This window comes from Sinocyclocheilus anshuiensis, unplaced genomic scaffold (genome assembly GCF_001515605.1).
Source record: "Sinocyclocheilus anshuiensis isolate Anshui unplaced genomic scaffold, SAMN03320099.WGS_v1.1 scaffold192, whole genome shotgun sequence".
In the NCBI taxonomy this organism is placed as follows: domain Eukaryota; kingdom Metazoa; phylum Chordata; class Actinopteri; order Cypriniformes; family Cyprinidae; genus Sinocyclocheilus; species Sinocyclocheilus anshuiensis.
This window is the reverse complement of record NW_015554077.1, coordinates 361,854-383,832: the sequence shown is the minus strand read 5'-3', so window position 1 is coordinate 383,832 and position 21,979 is coordinate 361,854. Positions and strand designations below refer to the sequence as shown.

General features: G+C 38.5%; 2 protein-coding genes across 2 annotated transcripts; both read left to right on the top strand.

The window, feature by feature from the left end:
• The first annotated feature begins 4,281 nt into the window (after positions 1 to 4,281).
• dnase2b (deoxyribonuclease II beta) lies at positions 4,282 to 6,917 on the top strand. The gene is made up of 6 exons (XM_016461102.1): positions 4,282 to 4,411; positions 4,578 to 4,746; positions 4,944 to 5,022; positions 5,130 to 5,291; positions 5,392 to 5,589; positions 6,331 to 6,917. Exons 1-6 carry the CDS (start codon positions 4,308 to 4,310, stop codon positions 6,663 to 6,665), a joined length of 1,047 nt encoding a protein of 348 aa, XP_016316588.1. The 5' UTR covers positions 4,282 to 4,307; the 3' UTR covers positions 6,666 to 6,917.
• A 1,233-nt stretch (positions 6,918 to 8,150) lies between these two features.
• On the top strand, positions 8,151 to 17,284 carry LOC107669022 (ribosome production factor 1). Its single transcript, XM_016461113.1, has 9 exons — positions 8,151 to 8,490; positions 8,813 to 8,869; positions 14,348 to 14,428; positions 14,516 to 14,611; positions 14,731 to 14,884; positions 15,023 to 15,105; positions 16,264 to 16,445; positions 16,788 to 16,914; positions 17,033 to 17,284. Exons 1-9 carry the CDS (start codon positions 8,245 to 8,247, stop codon positions 17,072 to 17,074), a joined length of 1,068 nt encoding a protein of 355 aa, XP_016316599.1. The 5' UTR covers positions 8,151 to 8,244; the 3' UTR covers positions 17,075 to 17,284.
• Positions 17,285 to 21,979: the final 4,695 nt, after the last annotated feature.

Here is a 21,979-nt window from a genome sequence, read left to right as displayed (position 1 = left end):
GCTCGGCAGCGGAGCTGCACGAGCCTATGGCAACGAAGCCCACCAGAGCCCACCAGAATGGGCAGGGCCATCTGGCTATGTAAGCGGGCATTTCGCCATAGCATCCTCAGATTTCTTCTCCTTCAGCGACGACTGCAAGATCTTCGCTCTACGAGACTCAAAGCCTTCGCCGTGAACAAGCCTCGCAGCGGATCTAGACCCCTTCCTGCTTCCTGTCTTCCGGTCCCCTGCTGCCATCCAGCGATTTCTCTATTAGAGCAAATTACTAAGAGCAAATTTTCTCTGCATTGTTACAAAAGCCGCGCTGTTATTGTCGCTCCTGCACGCCGCTGACAAACACTGTGAGTGTGTTTCATGCTTGGGCACCGCCCATGCTGAAACTGCACTCACTGAGACGGAATGTCCTCATTGCGAGGATATGAGTCTTGCCTCTCTACGCACATGGTTAGCTTTCTTTTCAGAAAGCGACTCTGCCCCTCGCGCCCTCCTGCTTCCTTCCTCCCAGAAACCTGTGAGGAAAAAGCAGCGGGGCAGAGGAACTCGGCGCTCGGAGACAAGTGAGCCCACACCGGCTGAGCCCCCGCGTACCTCACTCTCTCCTCATAGAGAGGTTTCTCCCGTCCTCTTCGCTCACCCAGACCAGCGTCCCTCTGAGGCTGTGAGCGATCTGGTCCCATTTGGTGGGAGCGAGTGCGATGACATGGACGAAAGCATGTCTCTGGCAGCTTCAGATGCGGAGGAACTGTCGGGCTTGTCCAACGACCCCAGCCCCCCTGCCATCTGCACAGCCCAGTGCAGCCAGCACAGGCATGGATGCCAAACTGTTCCGCGTCCTGTCTAAAGCTGTGGAGGAGCTGAGTTTGGAGTGGTCTCCTCCTGAGGAACCCACCCGCAGCTGCCTGGATGAATGGTTCTTGCCGGGGTGCCATCAGGCCCCTTGTCAACGGGCTTCACCATTCTTCCCTGAGGTCCATGACGAGATCACCAGATCTTGGTGCGCCCCCTACTCGGCCCGCTTACGTGCCTCTTCTTCGCCCGCCCTCACATCGGTTGTGTGAGGGCGAAATGAGGGCGGTAGTCGCACCAGAACGTGCACTGGCTATTCAGCAGCTCACGGCCTCATTCAAAATTGGAGCCTCTCGCCCTCTCAAGGCGTTTCAAAAAATGCTGGGCCTCATGGCCTCCGCGTCTCCAATACTTCAGTTGGGCCTGCTTCGCATGCGGCCCCTCCAGTACTGGCTGAAACCGCGTGTTCCGCCCCACGCCTGGTGTCTCAGATGCCTTTGTGTCAAGGTGGGCCAGGCCTGCGTGGCAGCTCTGGCCCCTTGGAAAGACCCTCAGTGGATGGAACCTGCAGAAGGAAGGTGGTCTCGATAGACGCTTCCAACACAGGTTGAGGAGCGCAGTGCGACGGCAAACCGGCTTTCGGCCACTGGTCAAAAGAGGAGGGTCGGCTTCACATCAACTGCCTGGAAATGCTGGCAGTATGTTTGGGCCTTCGCACCTTTCTGCCAGACCTGAGGGGACACCACGTCTTAGTCCATTCGGACAGCATGACGGTGGTGTCCTATATAAATTGCCAAGGCGGTCTCTCCTCGAAGCGCCTCTTCATTCTGGTAGAGAGCCTCTTGGAATAGGCTCAGCTGAACTTGCGTTCACTGAGAGCAATGCATGTGCCGAGCAGGCTAAACCAGGGAGAATCAGGCGAATCAGGGAACGGAAGCACAGGGTTCTGTTAGTGGCCCCGCTCTGGAGGAACCAGCACTGGTTCGCAGAGCTGTCTCGGCTGCTCTCTGCAACCCCGGGGACGGGACCTCCTCTCTCAGGTGAACAGAACAATATTGGACCCCCAGCCAGAGCTGTGGGCTCTGCACCTTTGGCCTCACGATGGGAGCCTGCGGACCTCTCCGAGAGCATGCTAAATACAATCTCTCAGGCTAGAGCACCGTCTACAAGACGACTCTATGCCCTTAAATGGTCTGGCTTCTCCGCCTGGTGAGCAGACCCAATTTCTCGCGACATATCTCTGATATTGTCATTTCTACAAGAGATGTTGGATAAGGGCGTTCCCCTTCCACGCTCAAGGTCTATGTAGCAGCCTCTCATGCTCCTATAGCTGGCCAATCAGTGAGCAAGAACAACCTAGTTGCTTGGTTTTTGAAGGGGTCTAGGAGGCTCAACCCGCTTCGCCCCATCACCGTCCCTACATGGGATCTGCCCACGGTGTATGGGCAGATGAAGAGCCCTCCCTTTGATTCGCTACAGTCCGTTGACCTTCGTTCCCTGACACTAAAAACCACTCTGCTACTGGCGTTAGCATTGGTAAAGCATATGGGAGATCTGCAGGTGCTCTCTGTGAGCCCCACCTGCCTCGAATTTGGGCCCGGCGACTCCAAGGTCGTCCTGAAGCCAAGGCATGGTTACATACCTAAAGTGCTTTCTTCTCCATTCAGAACACCGGTAATAACTCTATTGGCGCTTCCTCCTTCGGAGCAAGACCAAGAGTTGAATTTACTCTGCCCTGTCAGGGTGTTGAGATTTTATATTGAGCGCTCTGCCCCGTTCAGGCAGCCGGAACAGCTCTTTGTATGCTTCGGTGGACACACCAAGGGGTCTCCGGTCACGAAGCAGAGACTTTCCAAATGGATAATTGACGCTATTGCGCTAGCGTACTCTTCGTTCGGCCTACAATGCCCCATGGGAGTATGAGTCTAGCGGTGTGTCTATTGCAGAGATTTGTGCAGGGGCCGCCTGGGGCTCGCCATCCACATTTACCAGGTTTTATAATCTGGACATCCCGGCCTTACAGACCCGGGTCCTTTCTGCATAACGGGCTCACTCTTGTCATATGACAAATAAGTGTTTTCTGGCGTTAGCCTTCTTCCTGTACGCTTTTGGCCCTCACTGAGTTCCGAGGCTGTACAAAAATTATCTTGGGACGATTACTCAAGGCCGAGCTGACCTCTAGGAGTTTGGCCCTATTGCCTCCTTTTCCTGAAAAATACTTGGTCCCTCTGGGCCCCTTTCTGGTGCTTAAGGCAAGTTCAAGTATTGTTGTTCCTCTAGCATAGCATGGCGGGATTGTACTGATTCCCCATAGCGTCTTAAGCAAGATGCAGTACGAGTGAAGTATCAATAGGGAACGTACTCAGTTACTAACATAACATCGGTTGCTGGCCATGCTATGTAGCTGCATGACTCAGTCGTCGCTTCAGTCGAAGTAACCTGAGGATCCTATGCCTGCTTGTATAGCCAGATGACCCCGCCCATTCTGGCGGGCTGTGGCGGGCTTCATTGCCATAGGCTCATGCAGCTCCGCTATTACACAGTTACACTGCGTTATTGAAAAGGCTTCAGTCATCTGAGAAAAAGGAGTTTTCCCCATAGCGTCTTAAGCAAGACGCAGTACTCGTTCCCATATCTCAGGGAACCGAGGTTACGTTAGTAACCGAGTACATTTTTTTAAACATTCGTTTATCTCTAAATTATAATTTTATTGCACTGCATTATATGTTTTGCCCACCACAAAAACTATGTTGACCATAAAACTAAGCATTTAAATATCATCTTAGTCATATTATTGGGATATATAGAGTGACAACTAATATTTCTATGCATTTTATGTAAGCAGTATGCTGTACTGTTATAAAGATCTTGATTTACATTATCAGAATTTCTTCTTTGGCCATATGGCAACTGCACCAATAAATCAAATTTCCTCCTCGAGTGTGAGCTATATATTTAATGTTGCTGCAGATTACAGTACTTTCACTTTTCAGTCCAACAGCTCAGTCTATATGCTTTACAGTGATGTTCCACCAGAACTGAAGAGCCAAACAAAATATATAGATTTTATAGTAGTTTTTATATTATATTTAATATAGAATAAATATATTAGACTGTCAAAAGTTAAAAAAAAAAAGTTTAATTTAAAAAAATTACATACTTAAGACTCTTATTTCATATGTTAGACTTTACAGAGTTTATTCATAAATAATGAATTTACGCTGGTAGTGGGGTAGATTGTAACATCATCACTCATATTACTTAATTTACCGACTTTTACAGGTTTTAGGGAAAAATTCTAGATTTTTAAACAACCAGATTTTCATTTCCCCAGTCCCTGCTATATTCAGGCCGCTTCTCTGTCACTAGATTACAGCTGCATGATGTCGGTCATAAGACAAACTTCCTCTTTTTGACATTAGAGCAGCTATTTTGACTTCACAGCTTGGAATATGATAGAAAGCGTCTCTCTCTGTTTTCATTTAAGCAGGAAATACAGATGTTTTATTCAGCGATCAGAGATGTTAATGTTGTTTCGACTCTCTGTGCATATATTGTTGTTTTTGATCAGTTTCTCAGAGGCAGTGATATCCTGTTTAAATGAGGATGGTCAGCCTGTTGACTGGTAGGATGAAATCTTTGCTTTCGGGTTTAGGATTAGTTTATGAAAACATGTTTGACAGTTGTTGTTGAAATCAATATTATAGCTATTGTATGCACTGTAAACTGTTATGTGCATCATATTATTCAATGTTTTATAGTATTGTAACTCTCGCATATTCTTTTAAAAGGTTCATTATTTACAAACTTCCCATTTACAAGATGGAAGTTAAGGGAAGTGGAGTGGATTATATGTATCTGGATCCATCCGTCATGGATTTTCAGATGAGTAAACATACAGTCAACAGCAGTAAAGGAGCTTTAGGTAGAACACTGACACAGCTTTACTCCAGATATACAGTAAGATGCTCTTTGAATACTAATATATTACTAATATATATTACTATATTAGTTCCCACAATGTTTAGGACTGTTACAAAAGTCAATTAAAAGACACTTCAAATCTTTCCAATTTTTTTTACAGATGTTATACTGTAGTGTGCATCAATAACACTGTACTGTCACTGAACATAGATGACTGATCTTTCATTTTTCAGTCCAACCGCTCAGTCTATATGCTTTACAATGACGCTCCACCAGAACTGAAGTACACAAGCAAGTATGGACATACAAAAGGTAAATTTAAGTGTGACAATGTACAGTATATAAACAAGATTTGAAACTTGTAAATATTGTATCCAACTGTATGGGGTAACTGGATTGTCATGTATGATTTTTTGCAGGCGTGCTGATGTTTGACCACTCTCAGGGATTTTGGCTCACACACAGTGTTCCTCATTTCCCTCCATTTCCAGAGAGAAATTACAGTTACCCATCTACAGGAAAATACTACGGCCAGACTCTGCTCTGTATTACATACAACTATACACAGTTCCCTCAAATATGTGAGCACATGCAATTCTTATTATATAGGATATGTTTGATTTAAAGTGTGGTATAATTTATTGCTCACTGTCTGAAATAAGTATTCCTTTCTTTTAACAGCATGGCAGTTAGCATATCTTAATCCACGTATGTATAACTGCTCTGTCCCTATGGCATTTCGCCCAGACATTGCAGTCATGGCACAAATTTGTGATGGTAAGACACCTGCCATTAAAAACAGAAGAAGTCTGCAGAAGCTGAAATCAGTTCGAGGACAAACTTTTTTCAGTTTTGCCAAATCACACAACTATGTGGATGGTGAGTGCTCTCAAGTTCAGAAACTCTTCTATATATTCAGGCTGATGGTCCTACAGCAGTTTATTGACATTGCATTAAGCCAAAGTACTATTTACATTGGTTATGTAACCATGCAAGCGTGCAAGACTCAAGTTCAGTCCCTACATGTTTTTCACATACCACTGTATGACCATTATATAATATGAACTGTCTTTTTCAAGACACAACACTAGACAATATATTATTACAATGTTACATAGTATGTTATTTCTTATTTCTTACTATTCCCATCATGAAACAGTAGGCTAAAAGCTAGTGATCTATAATGTGATTTTATCATTGTTCCGTCATAATTTAATCCCCATCATTCCCCAAATGATTAATCGCATTTGATTTTCCTTCTGTGAAACACAAAACTAGAAATCATGAGATTATTTTTCTATGCAAAAGCAATAAATGAGGACTGCGAGTTTCTTTCCTCAAACAAGCACCAGTTGCTTTCGAAGAAAGAAAGAAAGTTTTTATCGTTTTATGTTTGTTTTTTTCCAAAGCTGTATCTGCTTCAGGAGGCTTGGTAAACGGCAAACAAGTTGTGTCAGTCCTTATTCATTGTAATTGTAAAATTGTCAAAATTTTGTGGTTTTTGTGTTCCGCAAAACGTAAAAGTGAGTAAGTGATGAGAGGATTTTTGGTTAAACAGTTTCAGGTAAACCATTCCTATAACATGAGTTATAGGTTAATAAGAGTATAACTCCTCTACAGATATTTACACCGGTTGGGTGGCTCAAGCATTGGGGACAGATCTGCTGGTGGAGTCATGGCTGCACCAGGCACATCGGCTCCCCTCGAACTGCTCTCTTCCTCGGCACGTGATGAACATTGACAGAGTTTGTCTCCCAGGACCGCAGATGTTCAGAAGCTATGAGGATCATTCAAAGTGGTGTGTGTCTTATGCATTCAAAGACCAGTGGACATGTCTGGGGGACTTGAACAGAGACAGTGGCCAGGCTGGCAGAGGTGGTGGGCTGATATGTTCTCAAAGCTCAGTCATTTATAAAGCTTTCCGTCAGGCCATGGCTGGGTATAAACACTGCTGAAAAATACCTTCAGTACACTGAACAAGCTCCAGACTTTGGAGCATGCATTAACCACTGTTGAAAACCCTGGTTACACCAGTTTTAGCCTAAGCCCAGATGCAAATATAAAAGTTGATAAACATAACAGAAACAAAACACACACACACACAATGGTAAATTTAGGCTGATGATTGTGGTGGGCATCCAAACTATCAACAAAAGAAAAACAGTTTAATTTTTTAAACCGAGTTTTAACATTGTTTTATTTTGTTTTGAACCTTTGAAACATGTCATTCCAAACCCGTATATGTTGATATATTCTGCAAAACACAAAAGAAAATACTTTGAATAATGTTGGCAACCAAACAGTTTTTTTTTTTATCATTGACTTCCATTTTAGGCAACACTGTAAATAAATATTTATCACTGGAGTCTTTAACACAAGCAGCAACCTCCCGCTCTCTCTCGTGAAGCCAACAAGGAAGTGACTTAAGCTGTAATTCATCGACTGGCCGCTAGAGGCTGGCTCCAAAAGGGAGTCAATCCCATAGACTCCCCATGTTAAATTGCCCAACTTTACAGCAGAAAAAAACGTTTACAGCCTGGTTCAAAAAATTATTTTGGTCTATATAGCTAATTTTGCCCTTCATGACAACTGTGAGGGGGGTGATTTTTTTTTATAATTCATCCGTTTAAATTATATTAAGCCTTAAAGTTCTGCATAATTAAGGGCGTGGCCTCCCGCCTCTTTGCCCATTTTCGATTATCCGGGAGTGACGCGCTGCCAAGATGGCGACGGCCGGCTCCGCCTACTTTAGGTTTCAAAAATCTCTTCGGAAACCTACGGGTGACGTCACGGACACTACGTCCATGTTTTTATACAGTCTATGGGACTAGATTTATAATTGATAACATCGACCCCACTTTTTCTTTGTGCTTAGAACACATTTTATTTGGTTTTACTAATATCCCTTCAAATAAAACCAAAGAATATTACATTATAATTTTAATTTTTGCTAAATTTCATATCCATAAGTGTAAGTACAGTAAAACCAATCCTTTATTTTTGGTTCTTGAGAAAGAAATTCAAATTTATGTTAAGACGATTTTGTATTTACATAATAAGAAAGCAATTAAGACTGTCTCCATTTGTAAGTCCTTTAATATATTTACATAATGTTTAGGCCACCCCCCTGGCTGTATGTGTATTTTGTATGCATATTTTTTATGTTTTGTTTGTGTTTTATGTTTTCATGTGTATTATTGTAGTCCTAACTGTACTTTGACTGTGTTTATTGAAGTTTAAAAAAAAAAAACAGTCTATGGTTTAACAACACATTTATTTTCACGTAAATTCACGTTTAATTCAGTGTGTTGTTTGCCATTTCTTTGTACTTACTTGTGAAATTAGTGAAATAAAAAAAAGATGAATGAATTAAATACCTTAAAACTGTTATTATTATTACAAAATTCGTACTTTGATCAGTCGCCTGCCTCTCCGTTAGAGGACGCTAAACATAACACGTGGCAGCAGGAACTTCCAGTTCGACCGGAAGTAGTGTATCACACACACACGTGAAGCACACAGAAGCAGCAGAAAATGGATTCTAATGAGGCAACAACTTCAGAAAGTGTTTCTAAGAAAAAGGGGAAAACGAAGAAAGTAAAGCGAAAGGTAAAACCCGACGAAGCTCCGGTGCAAGAGATGGGTCAGGCGGAGGGTGAAGAAACCGAAAAGAAATCCGTGTCGGGACCTTGTTTTCCTCCCACATTCAGCGTGTCTGAGATCAAAAACAAGCAGCGCAGACATGCGATGTTCCTTAAACTCAAGGAGGAGAAAAGAAAGGTGATATCTCACTAACACACACACACACACACACGTATTGCAGCACTCACGAACGCATAATTTGGCTGTGTTTCAAAACCTAGTGAGCTGCCAGGATAGACCGCAATATGGGCATCACAAGACAGGACGTGTCAGTGATGACCAAATGCGCATTTGGGGCCAAAAATCTGAATTATATCACTTAAAAACAATTATTTTAAACACCTCTTTTAGGAATGTACTGTAGCTCGCTAAAATGTGATACACAGCCTTTAATAATCAAAGGTGCAACTCTGCAACATACATTTTCCAAATTGTTAAAGCTGTCGATTATGTCTTTCAGCAAAAGTTGGAACTGAAAAAGAAAAAGAAAAAAGAGAGAAAAGCTCTTGGAGATCAGGTATGTTTGGTTTCACACCATCTATAATCAGACTTGCTCTCATAAATCTTAATACTCAGTAAACTATATTAAGGGGATAGTTCACCCAAAATGAAATTGTCATCATTTACTCAACCTTCCAAACCTGTATTAGTTTCTTTCTTCTGCTGAAGAATATGACTAACCAGACAGTTTATGGCCCCTGTTAACGTCCGTTGTACTTTGTTCCATACTATGGAAGTCAATAAGGAGACCAGCAACTGTTTGGTGACCAGCATACTTCAAAATATCTTCTTTTGTGTTCAGCAGAAGAAAGAAACTCATACAGGGTGATGATGACGGTAAGTAAATAATGACAGAATTTTCATTTTTGGGTGAACTCACTTTATGAGACCAAGTAAATCTATATCACAGTTTCTCTGCGAAAACAATTTATTTTTAAAGTAAAATCTTGTATTATAATAATATTATGGTCTATACGGTCTTAACATTTTTTTTTATAGTAAAGGAATTCCAAAAAATTGCTTTTTTTTTTTTTAACCATGTCATGGTAAAAATGTTTCATTGTACAATAAATTATTAAATTGAGTTTATCTATTACATCTGCTTGATATTCTTTTTTTAATGCATGCAGTGAGGCTTTTCTATTTTTAAAAGAATGTTTTCTTTGCCTCTGAGGCCTCTCCTTGGTCTATATATGATAACATGGCATCTATATTCAATGGTGCCTCCAGAGAATATTTAATGGTGTGGCCAGAGGGGCAGTAAATATCCTAGGATCGAACGCGAAATCATACTCACTGAGAAAAAAAAAAAAGGTGGTAACCTGCTTTTGTTCTTTGTACTTAGATGTAGTGCTGGGTGGTATGACCAAAAATTTATATCACAGTATTTTTCAAAATTATACCGATTTCACGGTACATGACGGTATATTTTTTTTCATGCATGACCGGGTGTTAACCATATTTTCTACTGATTGAGAGAGGAAATACTGCAGTATATTGACTTAGAATGCCCTATTTTAATGTCATGATGAGTGAATATTGTAAAAAAAATACCACACTAAATAGTGACTAAACACGACCCCTTTTAATACATGTTAACCAGGAGTCACTCTCATTTATAATCGCGGCATCGTCTGATAAAATCAACATGCATCTACACTAAAGAGCGGCTATGCGGTTGTTTTGGCTATATTACTTTTTTGTCTCATGCAGAGCACTGCCTGCGTCTGAGTAACTAACTAAAAAAAAAACTTTTGTAGCATGCACTGTAATAAAGCATTCACTGTTTCTGGAGATTGCAATGCATGTGTAAGTACATTTATTCTGCCACTGTGCATTAAATGTCTTGTGAAGTACATACTTGTCGCTTCAGATTCTCAATTCCATTTGGTGAAAAGCGAACATATTTTAGTATTAAATTACAATAATTAAGAATTTAGTTGTGGTACGTATGAAACCATTCAGTAGTGAATGGGAAGCAATAATTTTAAATTCAGTTAAAAATTAAGCTGATTATACTGTATATGGAAAATACACTTTGAAAGTCATCAGATTTCCTGTTTTGAGTTATGGGGATTTAAAGTCTTCGGTTTGACCTGGGGTGACTAGCTCTGAAATGAGAAGGAAACTAAAACATGATTAACTTACTTCATGTGTGCTTGCTTCAGTTTTGTCATTGTATTTTTCAAAGTGATTCTCTTGTGATCATGCAGTACGATTAAATTGCATGCAAAAGTCTAAGTGAATAAATACTGTATGGTTACTGTTGAATTTGTGTAAAATATTAATATATTATATTAAGTCCATGTTTGATAACTGCATTATTCTATATCAAATATGGATGTGGGGGTCATGGCTATATGTAATAACTTATACGTGTTAACCTATATTATATAACCTATATTAGTCAATTAGCTATATTAGTATATTAGCTTCCTGAAGTAAATAACATTGTTATTAGAGGTCGACCGATATGTTTTTTTTCTCTGGCCGATGCCAATATTTAGAAATCAAGGCAGCCGATGGCTGATATATGATGCCGATTATTTTGGCTGATATGTTTGGCCGATTTTCTTTTTTTTCTCCCTTTCATCTCATAAAAGAGTTTGAGTAAATGTTTATTGCAAGGTACAAGATAGTAATAGTAGTAGTAGTAGTAGTAGCAGCCTAATTCATAGTAATTGATACATGGCTCAAAACCTTCTCAAAACAGTTCTGAAGCATTCTTTTTATGTTTGCTATAAAAATGTCTGATGTCATATGCCTGATGAAGGTCAGTGGACTGAAACGTTGCTTTTGTAAATAAACTTCAATATTTAGCAAGGATTGATAGTGTGCAGGATTGCATCTTTTTATATTTTGGACTTGACAGTTTTGTTGGACATTTTTTCCTACACACTTATCGTTTTTTCAGGTGTGCTGAGTTTGTGTTGATTGTTTATGTTTGCTGACAGACACCAGCGTTTCCCACAGACTTGCAAATGCAAATTCATTCTCTGCCAGCAGGAGGCGCTGTTGGAACAGGAGATATAGCGGTTTCCCCGGTAACGACTGTAATTTAATAAGCGCTCTGTTCACAAACGCTACTTTATCAGGCATTACAGGAAAGACGAAATGAAAATTACATCAAAGCTTTTCTGAAGACTGTCGGTTCCTTTCAAAGATACATTCATATAAAAACACCTGCACTGCATTTTAATTTTGAAGCGTGCATTGCTCAGTTTATTCAGCGACGTATAAGCCTTTTGGAAAATCTATTTGTGGCAGTCAGTTTTGATAATGTGACGAGCCGCCACAAATAACTCAATGTATGGGAAACACTGGACACTGCTATAAGTCAAATGGCCATAATCTAAGTGATAACAAAAATAAGAGTTCACACATATTACACAGCCTGCTGCTCATAACTGCTTAAGGGGCCGGTCACATGTCATGTCTTTTGGGGCGCTCAAGTTCGTTATTTCAAATGTAGGCGCGCGTTATGTGCGCTCGTGGAAGTGACGCGGTATGACGCGCTCGTTTTTTCCAGGAGCGCAAGCTACAGAGCACTTTGGAAAGAAGGAGAAAGCGGCGTGCCTTGCGTTTTCCACGCTTTTTAGGCGCGACATGTGAACAGCCCCTAAGAGTGAACTGACCACGAGCGATGACATCGTGGAGGATATTGTCGCACCCACAGACACATTTCATGAGGAAAGTCAGGGCCGCTGCTGGCCAAATGGGTGCCCTAAGCAGAATTGTATTGTTGTGCACCCTCCCTCAAATATTTTGGAAAAAAAACAAAAAACACCTACTATAGGTGTCAAAATGGAACTTAAAAGTAAAAGTAAATAAATTGTAATTGTATTATGTACAAATTACAATTGTAGCTCTACAGCAAAAAAATTACAAACTAAAATTACACATTAAATAAAACATTTTCAAAGATTAAATATGATCAAACTAAACAATAATTGAATAAAAAAATCAACGGCAGTGGCTATTTTCACTAAGTGTAAATAGCGATAGAAGCTATTTACACTAAGTGAAAATAGCAGCATTTTCTTAGCGATATGCTATTTACACCTAGTGCAAATAGCTATAGATTCCATTTACACTATAATTAAAATAGCAGGATTTTCTGCTATTTATACTACTTATTGCAAATAGTGGCAATTATCTGTACCTCAATGTTGTAGTAAATTATAAAACAGTATGCAAAAATAACATTTTGAGTTTAAATTATAATTTTAATTCAAATTAAAAAATGGATGTCACCTTATTGGGACAATAAAGCCCTCCCTACACCTACACTAACCCTACCTGATACTTTATTTTAAACTTTTCTATTATTTCCTTCATTTTTATTAAAAATAAATGCCTTTCCGATGCGATGAGATTTGAAAAGGGAGAAAAAAAAAGTTTGGCAAAAGGCGGATTCGAACTCTGGTCGATTGCGTCAAAACAACCATGGCACACGCTTTACCATCTAAGCCACTGGAGCTGTTGCTGTTGCGAGTTAGTGTAAATAACTTCTGCCAACAAGGCGGGCTATTTGTACTTAGTGTAAATAGACACTCCGAAAATCAACACTGATATACATCATCTGCTCGAGCATCCCAAATTTCACACTACTAGGCACACTAGTGCTACTACTGCTTTTTCTGGAGGCAAAGTCGTCAATGAGCTCATCATATGATAATTAAAACATTAATTAACGTTAATAAACATTATTAATGTCAACAGCCAAAAAAGTTTCACAGGATTTTGGACATACCTGAAAGTGATGCACGGGCTTCATCTTGGGCTTTTTTACTTTTTCTTTTCTCGGCGCCGGAATGCTGATGTTTTTTTTTTCCGGGCATAGATGTCCATTATGATCATTTGCAGTCAGCCGCAAACATGAGGTGAGGGTGGTGCGGTAATGGAGCATCACGTGTAGCCTACTGACTACTGCGTTCACCGTAAAATTCATTTTTTATAATTATGTATATATGGTCATGTTTATATTTGTTTATCTATATGCATATGTTAATATTAATATAGAACGAAAGTGGTTTTTTTTTTTTTTTTTGAGCAACTGGGTTGGTGCCCTACGCACACTGCGTACTCTGCGTATAGGGAGCAGCGGTACTGAGGAAAGATAACATGCACGTTTTTAGCCAGCACCGAAGTTTCGTCTAAATTGTTTACTTTCACTTGCAAATGACTTGTTGCACTTATGGGTATGATAAGCACGGTCGGCATCAATTCTAGTAGGATAAAATGTAATTACGCTTTCGAAACGGTCTGTTTTGCCCTGTAATCATTAGCTGAAGCTGTGTGTGAACAAGGCGCGGCTGCAGAGTGTGAGCTGCTCCGTCTCACGGCGTTCCACAACAACGCTTAGCTGCCCGCAGATGCGCCTGCCTATAAATCGGCCTAATTTGCAGCACAATCGGCCGATGCCGATTAATTAAAAAATGCCAAAAATCGTCCGATTAATCGGTCGACCTCTAATTGTTATATTGACAAGCAAACCATAAACGCACAACTGGCTTAATTTCTAGGACATCACTGAAAATAATTTAAAAAAAACAAACAAACAAATTGCGGTTCAGTGAGTGAGTCAAATGTTGATTCAGTAAGCACTCTAGAGGTTTCATTCAGTATTCATCAGACTGATTTGAACAGTAACGTGTGAGTTTTTGAAGGATGTATTAAATGGACCGGTTCATTCTTGCTATGCATGGTCTTTTTGACTTATCACATTCAGTTCACACCATGGACTCGTTCACAACTCTGGTTAAAAATACGATCTCTTTTGCACAAAACAACAGCATTACTTTGATCAAAACAATACTCGTATTTCTACCAGTGTATCGTTTTAATTGCCCACCTCAGTTGCATCAAATTTGCAGTTATTTTTGTTGCAAATGAAAGAGTTTGTTGCAAGTCATTATCAGAAAATTGTCGGTCTCTTTTAATTTGGTTATTTTGTTTTCTTTATTGGTGTTTCCATATATTTTCTCTTTTTCAGGCTCCACCAAAAGAAGTTCCCAAGACAATAGAAAACCAGAGAATATACGATGAAACTACAGTCAACCCAGAGGATGAGGAGGTGATTTGTGAACCCTATGCTGACTGCTTCAGTAGAGCTCATGTACAATTTTGAACCTAACCTGGAACTAATTTGTTTGATATCCAGGTGGCTTTTGATGAAGGAACCGATGAGTTCTCTGCTTACTTCAGTCGGCTGACAAATCCTAAAGTTCTCATCACCACATCAGACAGGCCCAGAGGAGTGGGTTCAGTTTACTGTTCTGTTTTCTACTTCACTCATGTTATGCATGATGAGCATTTTAGAATGGATATATACTTCAAGTGTTTTGTTTTTATGGGTTCATGTCTGCCTGTTTTCAGAGGACCGTGAGGTTTTGTGAGCAGCTGGCTACAGTGATCCCACACGCTCATGTGTACTACAGAAGAGGTCTGGCTTTGAAGAGAGTCATTCCACAGTGTGTATCTAGAGGTTTCACCTATGTGATGGTGATCAATGAGGACAGAAAAGTGCCAAGTATCCTTTGCTCAGACGTCAGTATATAACCATGTTTTTAGATCTGTGAGATTTTGTTGTATCGTCGTCTTAATTAGGTCATGAGAAGCAGTCACTGAATGCTACATGAAGGATTTTCCCTCACTTAAAGTATCACAGATGGTTTGGTTCTCTGTCACCTTCCTGATGGGCCAACTGCACATTTCAAAGTTAGTAATGTTCGTCTTCGCAAGGAAATGAAGGTTAGTGAAATATTATTTGTGTGTGTGTGTGTTTTGTTTTAATGAAATTAGTCATGCAGTGAATATTGATAGTCCATGTTGTGCAATACAACTTAATCACATAATCATTTTGACTAATTATATCAATGGAGTTCGGCAAGGATGACATATTTCTGTAGTTCAAACCAGAAGCATACCCTGCTTCTCTTGACAAAAAAACAATTGGATTTTTGGATAATAGCAGAAAATAAGCTTTGTTGTTTATCATGAAAATGAAGCCTAAATGCAGTCGAAGGTTAGGAAATAAAGAACCATGGCCACTTGACTTCAACATCACTGCTGCTAAGCTTCAGACTTACAATAGTTTTTAAGAACGCAAGTATAAATACATTAGGGCTGTAAAGCAGACTAGTGAGTAGATGAGTTTTTTTCTACTAAACATGATGATATTTAAATTCCCTTAACAGCCTCTAATACTTTAGTAGGGCTGACACAATAAATCGATGCATCACGATTCGTGGATCGATTCTGAGATTTGCAGAATGCATCGCGATTCTCTCTGGAATCGATTCTGAGCTTAGTTTTTACCAACAGATGGTGCACTAGGCTAGTTTTTAACCGCACGCTCAAATGCTCGCGTAGAAGAACCCTTGTGTGTTTGTCATGTAAGTGGTTAAATGTACTTTCACCTTGGCTTTTATGACACAAGAAAATAATGTAAACAGCCCACTGTGAACACCCTTGTAATTCGCTTCAACTTTTTCGAACTGAATAATTATTTTATGTTTCAAGTGGTGTGTAAGGAATTGGAAGCAAGCAGAGTTATGGCTGTTTCTAAAGCACGCAGTGCCATCTGCTGTTAAAAACTAAGCTCAGAATCGTGATGCATTCGGAAAATCTGCAGAATAATTACTCGATTCGCGATGCATCGATTTATTGTCCCAGCCCTACTATTTAGCCACTTATTAGCAACTGCCTTTTTCAAGATGTGCTAAAAAAAAATCACAAAAGGCCATTGCTGATGCATTTCATGTCGTAGAATAAAAAGTGAAAATATTGTGAGCTTGTGTTAATCACACAACTTGTTTCAGGCATTTTACCAAAACCCATTAAAAAATAAAAACTTGGGATGATTAAACTCAAAAATGCTTAATGCCAACTCCTGTTTTTACTCACTAGAGAAGAGGTAAGGACCCAACGGAACACGTCCCAGAAGTCATCCTTAACAACTTCACTACTAGACTCGGTCACTCCATCGGCCGGTTGTTTGCTGCTCTGTTTCCTCATGATCCACAGTTTGTGGGCCGTCAGGTTGCCACATTTCACAATCAGAGAGACTTCATTTTTTTCAGGTTTCACAGGTAAATATTCTCTCATTTGAAAGGGCTGTGTAATTGTGAAAGCTTACATATATGTAAGATTTGTTAGTGTAGTGAATGTCTCAAGGAGAGGTAAATTTATGGTACCTGTTGTGATCAAATATGTTTTCATCTACAGATCACTGTAGATTCTAAAAACTGATGTATGAATGTATTGTAGTAAAAATAGAGACATGGTCAGAATATCAAGTAGAGTCCAAAAGTCTGACACTGCTTTTAGGGTCCTTATATTTTGCATTGTTACATTTTAACAGGTTAAAAATGATATACAGATTAGGAACTTCTATTTCTACATGACTGAATAAACGTATGTATATCATACAGGTACATCTTCAAGAATGAAAAGAAAGTGGGGATACAGGAGCTAGGACCTCGCTTCACTCTTAAACTTCGCTCTTTACAGAAAGGAACCTTTGACTCAAAGTTTGGGGAATATGAGTGGGTTCACAAGGTGCGTTCTAAATCTAAAATCTCATTCGTGAGGAGCATTGGTTGTTTGAATGTGCTGTTATTTGTCAGTAATTTATGTGTCAGTCATACATGATTAACTGCTCCTTTAAATGTTTTAGCGCCATGAGATGGACTCCAGCAGAAGAAAATTCCATCTTTAAGGGACAGACTTCAAACACAGGACAGCCATGTTGACGTTTCATTAATTATCTAAAAATCTCTTATGGAAAGAAAGTGTTATAGAAACACAAGCTTTGTCTTTACTGTATTATATTTTCCGCTAAGCATTTGTTCATAAGAATATTATAACCAGACTGGACACAAAGAGGCTTGGTGTGTCAAGGCATGACAAATAAATCAAGTTAAATACATTATAAGTTTTTTTTTTCCTTTAAATATTTGAGTAAAGACATGGGTGGAAGAGGCAGGTTTGTGGTGAGTGTTTATGTGAAATTTCAGGTTAAAAAAAGACTGATGTCTTGTTCTGTTGCAATTTTTCAATACTGAAGTTAGGCTATACACAAAAATACATTAAAATATGCATGCAACAAACCCTTGGAAAGACTTAACTAAAGCACCGTTGTAAACTTCTGAACATTACAAAAAACTTTTGTTCTTTAAACATGGATTTAAACATCTCTGATTTAAAAAGTTTAAAAAGATGTTTGAACTGTAAACTTGTTTAAATATCCTGTGGATGGAGGAACTTATTCTGATTATGCTTACAAACACTTCTGAAGATATGAAAGAAAGTATTTTGTGTGTGTGTGTGTGTGTGTATATTTATAAATATATATATATATATATATATATATATATATATTAATTAGTGCTGTCAAGTGATTAATCACGATTAATCGCATCCAAAATAAACGTTTTTGTTTACATAATATATGTGTGTGTGCTGTGTATATTTATTATGTATATATACATACATACAGCATATATTTTGGAAATATTTACATGCATATACATTTATATATTTATATTCTTATGTATAAATATATTGAGTATATAAACAACATATTTTTCTTAAATATATACATGCATGTGTTTGTATTTATATATAAATAATAAATATACACAGCACACACACATATGTAAACAAAAACTTTTATTTTAGATGCGATTCATCGTTTAACAGCACTAAATATATATGTGTGTGTGTTTATGCAACAACTATGTGCACTTACGACTCCAAAATATTAAAAAAAATCAACCCCTGTTAATTTCAATTTTAACCATCAGAGTCTGTAATACATATAAAAAGGTCAACCAACAAAATTGCATGGAGTCATTAAGATTTTAATCTGGAACATGTTTATTTTTTATGTTTTTCAACTCTTCTTACAAAATGTCCTTACCACAGTGTTACAGTAACGTTCATTATATAAATGTTTCTTTTTTTTAATTTCTATAAAAATGTAATACATTTCAATAGCTTTTCAAATTGTGTGCAGTTTTGTAAATACTGATATTAAAAAATAATATACAAAATAGGGGATTTCATGGTTTTCTCTATGCCATGTATCAACGCTTCTTCTTACAAAATGTCCTTACATTTTTCTTTTTTAATTTCTATAAAAAATGTAACACATTTCAACACATTTCCAGTATCATCCAGACTCTGAAATTTTGTTCAGTTTTGTAAATACTGATATTAAACAATAATATACAAAATGTAAAATTTAAACAGTAACCTTAGATGTCAATTGTTTCCATGCACACTAAAGATAACATATTTAGCTTTTTATGACAGATGTTGCAATTTCAATGTGTAAATCATTTCAACTTAAGTGTTAAAATATATTTTTTTGCAAATAAAAATTTGAAAAAATAAAGCAGAGCTGTGGTAATGACATCTTCTGTCAGTAAGGACACAATGTTAAAGTGCCATGAAATCAAAAACAGGCTACTGTAGAGAACAACAGTAAAATAAACAGAAAACAAGGTATTGCATGTGGAAAAGATAGTAGTAGTTTTGCAGTAAAGAACTCAAACTGTCATTACAAGCTTTGGTTCCAGGTGAATCTGTGGCACAGTTTCTTTGAAAGCCTGAAAACAACGCTGCTTGTATTTTTCAACTGAGGCCACTGCCTTCTTCAGCTTGTGCTTTGCATGTTTGTAGTACATCTTTGATTGACTCTGATTTTTTTTATTTTTTACTTTTTTAAGCCCACTCTTAAAGGGTTAGTTCACCCAAAAATGAAAATTCTGTCATTAGTTACTCACCTTCATGTCATTCCAAAACCGTAAGACCATCTTCGGAACACAAATTAAGATATTTTGGATTAATTCTGAGAGCTCTCTGACCCTCCATAGACAGCAAGGATATTACCACGATCAAGGCACAGAAACATAGTAAGGACATCGGTAAAATAGTCCATGTGACTTTAGGGGTTCAACCGTAATTTTACGAAGCTACAAGAATACTTTTTGATTTTAAACCAATTTTGCCTAATTATTATGCATGTAGTTCATATCAGTGGAGGGACTACATGAAACTCATGCTCATTTAAAGACCAAAAGCACCACCATGTTCTAGAACAGACTAGCATTCGAGTAGTTCAGTCTAGAGACAAGTGCTTGGACAAGAAGTTTTGCAGCATGTTTATATAGGAACGTGAAGTTCATCTGGTTTCTGGCTGATGTGGATAGCATTATCTGTAAAAACATTTTATGGCCCAGAAAGGTAGTAAGAACATCGTTAAAATAGTCAATAATAAAATCAGTGGTTCAACCATAATGTTATGAAGCTACTAGAATACTTTTTGTGTGCAAAGAAAACAATAATAACATAATTTATTCAACAATTCTTCTCCCTGAGTTACCGTCTTCCACCATTTTGGAGAGTACCCCAGAACGTAATCACGTAATATCCTTGCTGTCTATGGAGGGTCAGAGAGCAAAGATAGATTTCATCAAAAATATCTTAATTTGTGTTCCGAAGATGAATTAAGGTCTTACAGGTTTGGAACGACATGAGGGTGAGTAATTAATGACAAGAGTTTTCATTTTTGGGTGAACTAACCCTTTAAGAGCAGCTGTCACATTAGGTGAAGCTTCTAGTGGAGCAGCATGTAAGTCATCATCAGATGGGGATAGTGGTGTGTCTGTTGCAACAACCTGATTTGAGGCATGCAGTACTTTGTGTTTTGCCCTCTGGTTTCTTTTATTTAACCTCCACTGCCGCCTTTTAAGATTTTTCTCTCTTTTTGTCAGCTGGGAGACACTCTTTATCTGTCCATTTTACTCTCTTTTTGTCACGTTCTTTTTCCTTCTGCAGATACTCTGCATACCTCTCTGGGTCTTTTCTCATTTCCTCTCTGCATTTCTTTGATCTTATTGTTGATTTGGTCTCATCTAGGGTTACAAAATGTCATGTTTAAATATAATTTACAATAGACTGAATATTTGTAATTTAATATACAGTAAACCTTGAACTTGTCTCTACACAAGGTCTTTACCGCAACACCTAAATTTGCTGCGCTAATGTTGCGGAAATGACATTGTTGCTAATATTGCCGCTATTTGGCAGCTAGCAAGGTCTACTACATTAGTTTTGACTCTTAGCATTTTAATATACATGAACTAAACAGTAATATACATTTATTTTTTTAAATGTAGTTCAAAGTACAGAATTACTAAGCTGTATGGTAAGGACACAATAAATACTTACACAGAAAAGATTATATTTACCTTATATTTTTGGGATCTTGTGAGCGAGGTGGCCCAATCTGTCAGCAATGTGCTCACCTGCAAATTTCTGTTGTCATAGAAACTAGACTTGTTTGTCTTTGATAAAATGTCATAATAAAAGCCTTTTTTATTGTTTTAATGATCAGTAAATAATACAAAACAATTTAAGATGCTGTAAATTAATATGTATATTGAACAATTCCTTTTGAAATAATGTCAAATTGTAAATCAATTAGCTTATTTTACGTATCTCAACATTGTGACTGACCAGAATTGAGGGACATGCTTAACCACTGATTTCTAGTCGTGTCCATTTTTGGAAGGCCAAACAAAGTAGTTTCGCTTTCACACCGAAACAGCGTCACACACGGTGGCCTTGTGTGAGCAGAGGCCGGGGGCTAGCGTGCGGAACAGCCGGAGGGTTAGAGTGAGCAGAGGCGGGTGCTTGAGAACGGCGCGGCCGGCGATTTCGACAAAGGAGCGTCCAGAAGGACAAGTGACGACTCCGGGCTGGACTCCGCTTCGTCCACGGTGAAAGCCGATCTCTGGGTCTTTTCTCATTTCCTCTCTGCATTTCTTTGATCTTATTGTTGATTTGGTCTCATCTAGGGTTACAAAATGTCATGTTTAAATATAATTTACAATAGACTGAATATTTGTAATTTAATATACAGTAAACCTTGAACTTGTCTCTACACAAGGTCTTTACCGCAACACCTAAATTTGCTGCGCTAATGTTGCGGAAATGACATTGTTGCTAATATTGCCGCTATTTGGCAGCTAGCAAGGTCTACTACATTAGTTTTGACTCTTAGCATTTTAATATACATGAACTAAACAGTAATATACATTTATTTTTTAAATGTAGTTCAAAGTACAGAATTACTAAGCTGTATGGTAAGGACACAATAAATACTTACACAGAAAAGATTATATTTACCTTATATTTTTGGGATCTTGTGAGCGAGGTGGCCCAATCTGTCAGCAATGTGCTCACCTGCAAATTTCTGTTGTCATAGAAACTAGACTTGTTTGTCTTTGATAAAATGTCATAATAAAAGCCTTTTTTCATTGTTCATTGTATTTCATTGTGTAAGGACTCAAAAGTGTGGGACAGGCACATTTAGTTGAAAAAATCATAAAAAGTATCAGTAAATACAAAATCATTTAAGATGCTGTAAATATGTATATTAAACATTTCCATTTGAAATCATGTCAAATTGTAATTCAGCATTGTGACCAGAGTTGTGGGACATGAACAAAAATGGTGTTTGGACCAGTGGTGTAGTCTAGTTTTTTGTTGTGAGTATACTGTGATTTTTTTTCCACCCAGCCTCATACTCACCCGTCCCAGAGCGACACCCCAT